Source organism: Fundulus heteroclitus, chromosome 21, assembly GCF_011125445.2.
Source record: "Fundulus heteroclitus isolate FHET01 chromosome 21, MU-UCD_Fhet_4.1, whole genome shotgun sequence".
Lineage (NCBI taxonomy): Eukaryota > Metazoa > Chordata > Actinopteri > Cyprinodontiformes > Fundulidae > Fundulus > Fundulus heteroclitus.
The window spans coordinates 31343469-31357440 of record NC_046381.1 but is presented as its reverse complement, the minus strand read 5'-3'; the positions used below and the strand labels follow the sequence as shown (position 1 = coordinate 31357440).

At 40.7% G+C, this 13972-nt stretch overlaps 1 protein-coding gene across 1 annotated transcript in view; it reads left to right on the top strand.

Annotated features, from left to right (window-relative positions):
* Window positions 1-13972, top strand: part of LOC105928002 (partitioning defective 3 homolog) — a gene marked incomplete in the record, with an annotated part of 353527 nt that overhangs the window by 169453 nt on the left and 170102 nt on the right. Inside the window, 1 exon segment of the mRNA XM_036125173.1 lies at window positions 7933-8101. Coding sequence (XP_035981066.1) covers window positions 7933-8101 — 169 coding nt within the window.

The following is a 13972-nucleotide window of genomic DNA, read 5'->3' as shown; positions in this document are numbered from 1 at the left end:
ATGTTCCGATCAATTGTAGTGATGTGGGAATCAGGCCTGTAATATGATGGAAAGCTGGGGGGAAAAAGGCCACAGGAGTCCCTTGGTGTGCATACAGATGCCGGTTGTCGCCGGTGTGTGCTTAAAGTGATTACCAGCCGCAATCCACGTACAGGTCTTAAAGCTTCTGGCAGCAGGGATCACCTAATGATCTCTGCTCCAGTCAAATCAATAGGCCAGAGAAGGAAGGATGAAGCGAAAGAACAGAGAGGGGGAGAAAGGTGTTGGTGTGTGATGGTTAAAGGTAGAGGAAATCATGAAGGAGAAAGAAGATTGTGCGGGGCTGTTAGTGTGTCCTCTCGCCTTACAGTTCAATGTCTGAAGCGGAAGCGCTTGGGCAGAGGGCAGGAGAAGAGTAGTCGGCATCTGGTTGGTGGCGATGAATGCAGCCAGGTGGCACTACAAGTCTGAGAGCTCATCTGTCCGTGCCTGCTCTATGCAGGAGGGGGGAAGAGCAGCTCTGCTTCAGAAACATGGAAACGCTTCCATGAGCTTCTATGCCTGTGTAGTTATAGAAAGTCTTATAAACATGAGTGTCTCTGTGACGAAAGCAAATCTTCTTTTCTCAAAATTCAACAATTAAGGAGGCGTAGATTGAAGCGACTATACCCTTTGGACTTTTTCACACCCTAAAAAGAAACCTTAATGTATTTTATTGGGATTTTATGATGAGCCACACAAATTAGTGCATCATTTTGAAGTGAAAGGAAGACATCAACTTGGTTTTGACTTTTTTGTTCAAAATCCGAACAGTTTGGCATGCATTTGTAGTCACACCTCTTTACTATGTTACCCCTAACTAAAAAGCTTCATATATGAACTTTAAGACGGCTTTAGAGTAAATAAAACACAACCCCAAGCTTTAGACTTCTCACTGTTCAATCAATCATCTGAAAAAAAATGGAAAGTGTTAAAAACCAACTTCAGAGATACTATGACATTGCTGTCGATCTAAAGTTGACTGTGTAGAGAGAGCGTTATTCAGAGAAGCCGCCATGTGGCAACTCTGGAGGAGCTGCAGATATGCACAGCTCGGGTGGGGGAACCTGTTGACAGGGCAACAATAACAATGTCATGGTTTAGATCAAAATGATACTGACAGATGTTCTACATTCAGCCTGAGTTAGAACCTTTCTGTTTGTAGACGTGCAAAGTTGACAGAAACATACCCTAAACTAGGGAGCAGTAAGCATTAACTTAGATACTCAGATAGAAAACAAATGTATGCCACACTTTTCAGATTTTATTTGTAAAACTGACTAAATACCACATGTGATTATTTTTTCCCCGTCTGCTTCATAATTATGCACCACAAAACCACATAAAATCCCCCAAAAATGCATAGAAGTTTGTGAAAAAGTTCAAGGGGTGTGAATACTTTTGCTAAAACTTGAACATATAAAGCAAAATCTACGGTATTGTTCTGATTTCACAGTGGTTTATTGATAATAAACACGCTTTCTCTGAGTCCCAATGAAATCCAGTGTTCCAGCACATTAATTAATGATCACCATAATCAAATTGACTGTAATGTGTTTCAGCTGTTAACTGTAATTCTGTTAAGCTTTAACGCTCCGGCTAACTTATTGCATTACTGCCACTTGGCACAGCCCGACCAGAAACTTCTGTCCTGTCTTTAGCAGGACAGCAACTGGAGCAGGGTGGTCGCCACCGTTTATCTGCTTCAGGACAAAGTGACTCATCTGTAATTACAGTGAGGCTGAGGCCGCAGTGACACGGCCACGTTACCGGAGAAATCTTCTCTGAGCTTTGCCGAACAGAACCCGCCGCGCAAAGTGCTGAATTACCCCTTTGTGAGAGAACCGTTTTTCTCTCAGCCATTTATCATAATTGGCGATATTTATTCCCATGCGAAACTCACATAGTCATCTTGAAATCGCGTGTAACTGCTGATTATTTGCAATAGCTTCATAATATTTAACGCGTCTCGCGCTCTCTCCTCTGTGTTTGTTCTACGAAGGAAAGGGAAGGAAAATGCATTAAAGGTTGCAGAGTTTCTCATGATTGCTGAGGTCATAACAAGCCGAACAACAGCGTTTGGGTTTTAACCGAGGTATGAGTTCGGGGGTTTGGTAAAAACACTCATTGCATTCACAGTGTTGAGGCTTTGATGCCTTTGGTCACTTTTGCTCTGGTGCCATCAGGTAAGGAACAGCTTGGAGAAAAAAAATCTCCACAATAACTTTTTATGGAGTAAACAGCTGATACATGTGCAGTAAATATGTCTCCATCCTCTGATTGTGCTCTGTTAACTCATTACACCAATAAGAATAGTTGGAATAGAGCCGTTTTGCCTTAATGAACAGCTGTGAAACCTCTAGACTGATTTGCCACAGGATCCCCTTCTTACCGCTGAGACTGTGAGGAGCTGGCGAAACCCAGTGGTGGTAAAACTGTCTAGTTGGTGCCTTGAGTTCAACCTCAGCGACGGTTTCCTGTCCAGCCAGGTTTTATGGACAAAAGAGCTCGTTAGCCCCCTTAAAGTACACGTCCCCGCAGATCACAATATCATCTGCATTGCTTGACCTTTCTGTGCCTGGCTCCCTTTCCCGCAGTAATAGTCGTGTTGGGCATCAGCTTCAACAAGGATAAGAAGTATCAGTTGCGGGTGGGCTGCTTTGGCTTATTACGCTGGCAACTGCAGAACACAAAGATCTACAGTTTCTCTAATTATTTTCACCTTTCCATGCATTACCGCTGGCCTGGCTATAGCTTTCCAATAGACATTTAACATATGCACAGATGTGTATGTGGGTGTCTGTGCACTACTTAGCAAAAAAAAAAAAAAAAAGAATGACTTTAACAATGCTTCTTCTGCAGACCTACGTCTCGTGTCAAGAGGTCCTGACTGGGAATGTTTTATGAAGCTCACAGGCATTCTAATTAGAACTGTGTCCTTTGCCAAGTGCCAGGCTGTCATGAAAGAATACAGGGTGATTATTTGTAATTTATTGTCCTGAAGAGGACATTGTGTGAACACAAGTCAATGCTATGCTACATTCACGTAGTGTGTAAGTGACACAAACCAACCTTTTGCAGAAAGGTAAGGCTACCTTGTTCCTGCAGGTTGTAGCCATGACATTTTATGTGCAATAATGAGAAAGCTATGCTTAACAAACAGGGATGTCCTGATGACGTGTCCTTTTATTTATTTTTTGTCCCTGTTACAAATCTGAGTCAGTTAAGAATAGGCATTTGCTGTCACACTCCCTCTGTGATACCTATTTTAAATCGTTGCCATATAGCCAGAATCAAGCTGCTTAGGTTGGCAGCTTGTAAGAGTAAATAAATATATAACAGCAACATTTAATTTCCCTTTGGAATTAACAATGTGCTTTTTTTTTGTCAAATCGAATATGCCTACATATGTGTAGCTTTAAACTGTAGTGAATAATAAGCAGTCAATAATACCTGGTCAACATTAATGGTTGGATTGTGTTCCATTAGATTTATTCCCATGTCCTGTTCTAAGCACAGCTCGGCCCCTGATGTTTTGTCCCAACAGGACTTCCAGCAGGACAGCCATGTTTCCAAACATATGAGTTGATGCATTCGGTTACATCCAAAATTCATTTCATTTAACCTGGACATTTTTTTCTCCTTGGAAATAAGAAAGCCGCCTCTCAAAACTTGCTTCTGTTTATAAAAAAAAAAAAAAAAAAAAAAAAAAAAAAAAAAAAAAAAGCAGCACCGTGTAAATTGTGACCTACGTATTAGCTTAATTTGACATATATTAAATACCTGGTGCGTATCAATGCTCTGTGCAGGGCTACCCTTCTAGAAAACTTGCCTATGTAACTTGAGAGGGTCGGATTCATTGCTGAACGACAGTCTGAACTTAGACAGATTAAACGCCTACCTGATCAGAAGTAGTTTTGGTTCTCTGATGTAGGATTTAATCTAGAAAGGGTGAATGTGGCCTTGTCTTTACAAGTAACTCCATGACTTCCCAATCAGCTGGTCCAACATGGTCTGCTATCAGATTCCTAAACACAGAGGGAGACTGTTTAATTTTGCAACAGTACAGTGTTGCCAGTGTGGCATTCAGGGGTGCTAAAGGTGGAAGTTAGAGGTATAGCACCCCTAGTGGCTAGAAGTTACACCAAGCTGCTTTTATTTTAAAATAAATTGGTATGTCAAAAGGTATTAACAGTTATCTCAATAATTCATGGAGGAGTATTTATTTGGATTAGCCTACAGCGAACCAACCCTTCTTTTGGTTGCAGGTCAACTTCCGCTGGTGGTATGACGATTAGTCTTTGGTAATGAGTTCCGAGTTGGTTGTGAACGGTGTTTATACTTCTGGGCTCAACTGTATAGTTACACTCACGAAAGTTAAACCTTACTCCCACTAATGATGCCTTAACATGTTGCTGAAATCCTTTGATTATTATTATTATTATTATTATTATTATTATTATTATTATTATTATTATTAATAATAATAATAATAATAATAATAATAATAATAATAATAATAATAATAATAATAATAATAAATCAAACTAGCACTTTTTTGAACACTCAAAGACACTTTCGGGGAAAAATAAATGCATTAGATATCTATTCTTTCATGTACTGATTTTGATTAAATAGTTATAGAAAAACGTATGCGTTACAAATTACACATTTAATTGCACTGTAAACCCATATGTCATCTGAATAAGTGTTTAAATCAGCAAATATCAGATGACCAGTTGCAAGTGAATGCAGCACATAATCATATGTGCCCTACATGGCGCCCCCTCTCCCTGGTGTGTTTCCACTGTGGTGGGGAGCCGAGGGCAGCAGCCTAACCTTTAAAGACTGGAGGTTATGTGATTAAACTCCGTGGGATAAGAGGAGTAAAAGTATGTTGAGCACTGCTTGGGAGAGTGAACTCCACAGATGATTGCTACTGCAGAAGTCTAAAAAATCTTAAGGCAGAACATTTCTGTGGTGGAATGAGACATCCTGACGAGGTGAGAGCTAAAAATAAAAATAGCGGAACATATTGATGTCGCTATGCCAGCATATTTTAAATCTGGAAAGTTTCTTTTTTTCAGTTTTTACTTATTTGCCTTTTTTTCAGACTGAGGGGTGAGCTTGGAAAGAAAAACACTGAATAAAGATTTCCAGTAAAATTGTAAATTGATTGCAGAGTGACACAGAGAGAGGCTCAATACTTCTAAGCATAGAACTTGCATTTAAGAATCACTGATCGTGAGAGCTCTCATATCTATGACACATGACTCTGATTAGTCCACTGGGTCATTATATAGACATGTTGGTATTCTGTCATCCACATCCATGTTTTATTTTTCTTCCTCTTTGTTTTGCTTGAACAAATCCTTCAAACCAACTATATATTTCACTGCTGTGCTGATTGCCGCTCAGATTTTCTTCCACAGTGTGCATTTATCATGTGCAGGGCCCCCAGTCAAATTAAGGAGTCTAATGCTGGACTCATGCCAGGGTAAATATTGTTGTCTCCTGTTAGTGATTAAGGACAATTGTTCCTAAGCTATTAAATTTGGAAAATGACTCCTTTTTAAAATGGAAACAAAAGCAAAGACCACAGGAAGTTCTGAAAAGCCTTCCCTAATGGTAAGCAGGTGATCTGGTAATGGGTCTCGACTTTGGGGCTGATGTGTGTGTCATACACTGAGTGAATTGTCCAACCAAGCATTGTAATTCCACTTCTTATGCAGCCGAGCAGCTCTTCTGCTGCCCTTGGCGTTGAGTGCCAGAACATTCCCCATTGACTTTGACTCCTGAGGAGCAGCAAAGGAGCAATTCCGAATGTCCTCAGCAGGGAGGGTCGGGAGGGACGGAATACAGATCAGGAGAGCGCTGCTAAGCATTTGTCCTTGGAGAAGAGTGAAGAAAAATGGCCCAAACTACTTGTGTCAAAAAAAGTTTTGTCTGTAACAATAAGAGGCTTAATCCAGGATGGCAGCTCTTTTAAGCGTCTCTTATAACTCATAATGCGCTTGTTGTGGCTGTCAGTTGCCTGCTGCTCCTTGGCAGGTGTACTTACAAACAATCACAATCTGTTTGTCTTTGTATCGGTCAGGTTATAAACGGGGTTATGCATAAACTGTCAGACTGATTGTAATGGAAGGTTGTTTATAAAGGCGGAAAAGGGGTAGAAAACAGCCCATTACGTTTGCATGCTGAATTATTTTCTGAGATATACCCGTAAGAAACTTGTTGCCAATTTCCAATCTGTCTTTTGTCAAACTTTGACCGGTCAGGATATATTTTAGCCAATTGCAATGTTTTTCTTAAAGGACTGCAATAACTACAAAAAATAGTGTGCAAAATGTTTTTTTTTCCTGCTTGTTTTGCTGTAGGTAGTCATTAATTATTTCTTTTTAACAGAGTTGACGTTGCGTTGTGAGAGAGCTGTCACTATTGACCAGATCTTATTAAGACCGGATCCATTTAAGATATGAAATTAGCCTAGTTAGCACAGTTAGCATTACAAGGACAGCACTATTCGTCTATATTTGTATGGAATGTCAACCCTTGCCATTTCTCAAACATTTATCTGGCAGCAGTGGCATTATTGAACAGCAATTTGAAAGGAAAGAGGGCAGAGAGAAAGTGGAGTCATGTTACAAATGTCCTGGGATTGGAAATCTACGGCTGGATAGCCGCATTGAGGACAGAAGCCTCTGCATGTATTAACTTTTTCAAACCTCCAAGCTTTAAAGGATAGAACAAAGGAAATGTGTTATTTCTGGGTCAGTCTTCCCATTTTCTGCTCTCGCAGAAAAAAAAATGTGTGTAAATGTGTATATATAGCTACTGGTCATTGATAGAACTGAGAGCTTTTAATTTTTTTAGATTTAAATTTTGGACAGTCTGTTTTGTGGGTGAATCAAACACCTGCACCATTATATGTATCGGCACCGCATGTTAAACTTTATGATGCAGGTTCATTTTTCAAAACGTGTGTATTCTGAAGTCAACATATCTAAATTCCAACTAAGAAAAACTAAATGAAAATTTCTCACATGTCAGGATTCCAGGTGGGAAAATTGGTGCGTTTTCTCCAGCTTTGACCTCCTAATTCAAGATGGCTGCCGGCTATTTTACACTTATTGATAGCTGCAGTACAAATGGTTAAGTAGTGGTACTTCTCATTCAATTTTTGACGCATTGTGCTTTAAAACCTTCTGTGATGCTATAAAATGTTTTACCAGCAGAAGCACTTGCACTAGAGATTCCTCTGACTTCAACATGTTGCTGGTACTGAACATAGCTAACTTTCAGTCTTAATTGCAGCAACACTAAAGAGATTTCTTGTTTCCTTAGTGTTTGCATGCTGTTGATTCACTGTGGTGTGTTTACTGATTGAACAAAAGATTAGATTTTCCCATTTCCAACCAGCCAGTCACAGATCAGGGTCAAACAAGCTGAAAATGGGCACTTTCTCAGTGTCCCTGCTTTTCTTGAGATTCAATTTTCTTATTGGACAACATGGTTTTCTAAATGTCGTTCTAGTTTCAGGTGTGTTTACCATTGCAAATGTTCCCCTGATTAGCCCTTGTTTTAACCTTTTTAAGACCTTGAAATGAGCTTATGTGAATTGTGCAGTCACATAGTGTTACCGTCCTTGTCTGAAGTTATCCGTTGACTGGATGCATTATCTTGGCAATTTGTGAAGCGAGCTCTTATTATGGTTAACGCAGGGTGTCTTTGAAGGAGGCTGAGTCTGAAGTTGCTTCTGTATGATCACATATTTGTCAGATATTGTGCTATCAGGCCTGCCTGGCTGTATGGAATTGAATGTTGATGGCGTTTTTTAAAGTTTGAAAGTCACTCTGTTAAAGCAACTCCCTGCTTGCTGCTTAATCTTCCCCTCTTTTACTGTCTCTCTGTCAGGTCACTACCAGCTCTCTCCAACTGTGAACATGCCACAAGATGACATAGTGATGATTGAGGATGATCGGCCGCCCCTGCTTCCTGCCCACCTGTCTGACCAGTCGTCCTCCAGTTCCCACGATGAAAACCCGGTCCCCTGGATCCATGAGATCCCCAGTCTGAATGAATGGTAGGCGCTGGCGGCAAGTTTCTTTGGAGCTGGCTGAATTTTTTATCAATCGCTGAACTCTGGATTACCCCTGTGTGAAGAGAAGCAGGATGGTGGTTGGTTTGAGAAATATTGTTTCTTTATTATTATTTTTTTCTATATTTTGTTATTAACACAAAAACGGTTACTAAAAAGTAGTGCCTATTTATTATACCTCGTAACCCATAGCCCTTTTTATAATTCACCTGATTACAACCAAAAACTTAATGTACACCATAAGGCCAATGAAAATCCAAGTAAACAATAATCGCATACTGCATATATGATCACAATTTACCGTGCTGTACACGTTTATTAACAATAGTTCTTAATGCTCATATGCTGTGCATTTCAACAGTATTCGTATGCCTTAAGGAGTTTTCTTCTGACCCCTCTACTCTGACACCCCTGAATGAAATCAGGTGCTACCAACAGCCTTTAAAGTCAAACATTTAATAAAGAGTACATGTGTGTAATTCTATCTCAGTATTACTAGAGCTGTTCCATAAAAACCTGTTAGTCTGCAAAAGACCTGAGACTGGGGCAGCGGTTCACCTTTAGGCAGGACAGCAATACGAAGCAAACATGCCGTGGAACGGTTTAGATCAACGCATACTAATGTGTTAGAATAGCCCAATAACAGTCCAAAGCTAAATCTGATTGAGAATGTGCTTGAGATTTGATGTTCCCTGATTCTTTCCATCCAACCAGACTGAGCTTAAGCCATTTGCGAGGAGGAATGTGCATAAATCCCAGTCTCTAGGCCTGCAAAGGCAGAAGAGATGTACACCAAAAGGCTTGTTCCTATAATTGCGATAAAAGGTTGTTTTATATACCGTCATTTGCAATAACTTAGAAGGTTATTGGATCATTTGTGTATTTGAATAATGGAATTCACTAAGAGAAACGTATTATATAGACTAATTACACACACGTGTTTTCAAAGCTTTTACTTCAGTTAATGATGGTGATTTTCCGCTTACAGCTAATGAAAACATGACATTTAGGGTTAGAATATCACATCAGACAAACAGTTATGATGCAGAAATGTGGGTTTAATGAGAAGTATATTTAATGGCTGCTTAAAGACTGTTATTTTCAAACAGTACTTTTCATCTGACAGACGAGCCTCATGGGAGCACATTTTTTCTGAAATATGTAAGTATTGCCTTATCGGGGCTGATACTCATGCATGCCGCACATTTCACCTTATTAAAACATGTAAGATTTCCTTACATGATAGGATTCTGCTCCGCTCTGCGGTGGTCTGTCACATGAATTATAAACAGAATACTTGTAACATGACAAAATTTACGCAATTGCATGGTGTCTGAATACTTTTTATGGCACTGTGTTGTTACTGTGTAATATGTGTTCAGAGTAGCACCAACCTTCCATAAAAACCAAGAAAAGAAAACCAAGAATGTTATTTTTTGAATTAACAAAGGGTGTAATAACTCATAATAGTGCTTTTATGTTACATTAACAGTTACATTGTGTATGTGGCTTTAAGTCCAAACTTGTGTAACAGCATGTGCACGCCTGTGTGTGTGTGTTTGCTGTATATGTGTGTGTGTTTGTTAAATAATGGATCAGCAGTAGAAGTAAAAGACTCTCGGGGGCTCATGCAGTTCCACGGCCTCTTCAACCCCAGCCACCGGTGGGAGTTTAGTGCCCGATTCAATGTGCAGACCACAGCCCGACAGCAGCACCCTCATAAAGAAATGAAGCCAAGGCTCATCAACCTTGTCAGAACACTAGGTCCCTGTTGGGACTGGGCTACTTTAAGCTGAGGAACCCTTTTGCACCAGGCTTGCTGGAAAAAGGCACACATTTTAGCTGTTCAGCAGAGCTAAGGTAGCATGAGCATTCACCTGAGCTTGTGTTTAGTCACACATTAGCTGTGCTTACATGCGCAAAATGGCACTGTAACGTGTTGGGATTGAAAAAGCATAACATAACTCGAACACATTGTTTACATGGGCACAGCGTTAATCAATCCGATCATGGTGTGCGTTTACTAGCACCAGGCCTTATTCAGCATAGAAGCACTGTGACATGTGGAGAGAGTTAACTTTTCCTTTAGAAAAAAAAACAAACAGAAGAAGAAGTCGTGCTTCCTCCTGTGCTGTTAAAAACAAACAATCCAGGAAATCGGTGCCACCAACTGGAGCCTGCAGTCACGGAAACAACTGCATATTCCTGCGTTAGAGGATGTGGGACATAGGGCACACATGTCATTCAGAGTGGTGCACACAGTTTGCCCCAATCCAGATGACATAATCTAAACAAGTGTTTAGATTTACGCTGTTCAGATTATGGATGGGCATAAACCAACCGTCTCCTTTGGAATATCATTTCTTTCCGATTGAGCTTAATCCAATCATCATCCTCCGATTGCTGGTTTTACATATGACGCATTTGCTGAGTCAATTCTTTTTTTCTCCAGAATGTGTCGTTTGCTCTCCCTGACGTTTCACCTCGTCTCTCCATTCTGTTTCTCTCTCCCTCTGACTCATTTATTATGGATGAGTGGATTTGCTCAGCATGCCTGCTGTTCATGATGTCAGAGGTTTGTCATAGTGGATTAGGTCTACAGCATATGTCAGAAATGCACTCAGACTTCCTCACACCCTGGCCATATATGCACCCACGCAGGCGCGTGCCCATACACACGCATGATGTGTGCTCACAAAGCAGGAGTTAGCCACCTACCAGCGCCTGGGGTCATTCTGAATAATTCATGTTTTCAAGTCCCAGACTCACATCAGGCACACATCCACTTTTACTCACAGGCTAACAGCTGGCTGCTAACAGCAAGAGTACACCGTCATTTGGACTTACTTACGTACACGCGTTCTCCTTTTTTCTTCTCTAGTTCCCCCAACATCCCACTGCACAAAATATCCTGCATTAACAGAGCTAGCAGGGGTTGTGTGTTAGCCAGACCCCAGGGTACTGGAGCTGTTGCTTTTTAATTAAGCTCTTGCTATAGTGCAGTCGGGGGTCTGTGTGGGTTGAATATGTATTGTGCAAAGCTAGGAAAGTCTCACCTTTGCCCTCTAGCGTTAGCCAGCCTTCTGTCCTCAGGGAGAACCTTACCAAGGCCAGAGTCGTGCGCATGCCGTGCATTCACAAGAGTGGCTGGGTGGCTTGTTAAATCGGCGTGTTTTAAAATGTGTCTCTTGTCCCTCTTACTGTCCCTACAGTTGAACAAATTTGTATTTTCCATGTTCTACCTTTAATTGGCGTAATTGCACCTGGTTCCAGACACGGCGCCTTGCAAACTCACGCACAGCCTTTAAAGGTTTTTACATTTTGTCAAGTCTCAACCCTAAGCCTGAATGAATTTGATTGGGGTTTTATGTGACAGAGCAATTCAAAGCAGTGCCTAATTGTAAAGTCAACCGAAAACGATACTTGGTTTGGCATTATTTTACAAGTAAAAATCAGAAAAGCATGCCATCCATTTATAGTCACCTCCTTTACGTTTATACCGCTGAATAAAATCCTGCACAAGCAGTTGCTTTCTCCTACTGATAGCTTTGTAAATGCAGGAGAAGTCAGCAGAGCTTTGACAATATTAGTGAAAACGAACATGAAAAGAAAATTATACAGCAGACAGGTCAGCAACAAAACTGATGAAAGGACTAACTAAGGTTATAAATTAGATCTCTGAACCTTATACAGATATAAGAGAGAATAAGGCCCATCTGTAAATCTACCAAGACATGGTCGTCTACCTAAAAGAAACTCTGGAAGAGTGGCTGAGATTCACAAATCTGTTGACAGGAAAACTTAATTGCTGTGCTGAAATTTGGGGATTTATGGAGGGGTGGCAAGAAGAAAGCAGTTGTGGAAAGAAATACCTTAGAAGCCTTCTTTAAAGTTTGTGAAAAAGCTGCATGGAGGACAGCTGGAAGAAGACAGTTGAGAGGATAATTAAACTTTTTTGGAAAACTAACTCTGCACATCTCCTGGGAGACATCTTGAGAACCTCAGAACATGGTGGTGGCAGCATCATGCTTTTCTTTAGCAGAGATAAGGAAGGTGGTCAGAGTTGATGGAAACATGGATGAAGCTAAATACAGGAGTGGGGCAGAAATTCACCTTTAGCAGGAAAACAACCCTAAATACATGGCCAGGTCTGCAATTGAAAGGTTTAGATTGAAAGCAAATTCACATAATAGAATGGCCCGGTCAAAGCCCAGACCTAAAACTAATTCAAAATCTGTGGCAAGACATGGAAACAGCTGTACACAGGTTTTCTCCATCCACTTTTGCTGAGGTTGAGGTACTTTGCAGGGAAGCATGGGGGATATTTCCGTTCTGGATCTTGATCGGGACATGAGCCAAAAGACTTGCAACTTTAATTGAAAGTCAGTTTAACACCGTATCGCATCAGAGAGGGTGAACACAAATGCACGCCCTGCTTTTTAGATTTTTATTTAAAAAAACAACAACTTTTCATCCCCTTCACAACCATGGCCTACCTGGTGTTGGTGTATCCCACAGAATCATGAAAAAGAATGCGTTGAAGTTCTTTTCTTGTCATATTAAATACGTTGAAAAGCTCTAGCACTGTTTCTACTTTCCGCTGCATAAAACCAGCACCTGCACAGCTACGTTGTCTTGTTTTCATCAAAGCTTTAGTTTGATTTAAAATGCTCCCTGACTCCTTAAAACAATGGATCTATTCGTTTTCTTGACTCCCTCCAGTCGGCCCTCCTCCATATTCGTCTCATCCTTCTGATTGGCTCAGAGGTCATGAAACAACTTTAGTTGTAGCGTGTGACCGGACTTGCCCTGAGATGAGTAGTAAATGATGAGACAGCCTTTGTGAAGGGGGCCTACATTTTCTAAATGTCCTTTGGTAATACCTGTAAGCTATAAATGTTGGGAGTGCCACATTGGTCTTCAAACTAGCTTTAAAAGTGCCGGCGTCTTTATACTCCTGTCTAAATGCATGAGCCATGCTGTGTGGGGTGAAGGAGTGTATGAAAGTGATGCAAGGCGGGAGGCTGATGGAGTCCAGCATGTGTTATCTCTCAGGTTTCAGCGGATAAATAAAGGCTTTAAATTATTACTTTGCATATCAGCACTAAGGATTGCTCAACACTAGGTCCTGACCCACCACATTAATTTCCTCTGCTTGGTCTCCCTCCTCCAGTTTGACGGGAAAGGCAAACAGGAAGAACCATGTCAGAGTGATATTAAGCAAGACATATACAACACACTGGTAGATACGGTGTCTGAATGATGGGGATAAAGAAAGAGATAAAAGGATTTGCTTACGGGAACGGGACGCTGAGCAAACGTGAAGGATATTTATTTTATATTTATGGGCGCTTTAGGCGAAGCAGGCGCTTCTAAAATAGGAAAAGGAATGTTTATTTTCTCCACCTGTGTTTTGTCTCAGAAGCTGATGAAGTGCAGTTGTGCTTTCGCAGGGCGTGTCTATTTTTCACTGCGCCCTTAGACCCATGCTGTCTAAATATCCTAAATCAGGATGTAGAGAGAAAAAAAACATGAGTTAATTTCCATTTGTACAACGTTGTTTCCATCAGCTGAGCTGTTAACAGCACCAACTCTACAGCCTGAAGTGCTATTTTGCCGTCTCGGCGCGATCGGCCGCGCATTTATAAACATTATTCTTTTCCAAATGTCCACCCGTTGTATTTAACCTTTCTGTAATCTTTCTTGAGAGTCTAGACGCTTCATCTTTAAGAAAAAAAAAAACAACAAAAAAAACTTTTAAAAGTCTTTGAAGCTTTTTCCATGATAAAAAAAGCAGACTAGCCTGTGTGCTTAGGAGACATTTTAGAGACTGAGACGCTCTGCAGCATCAAGGCT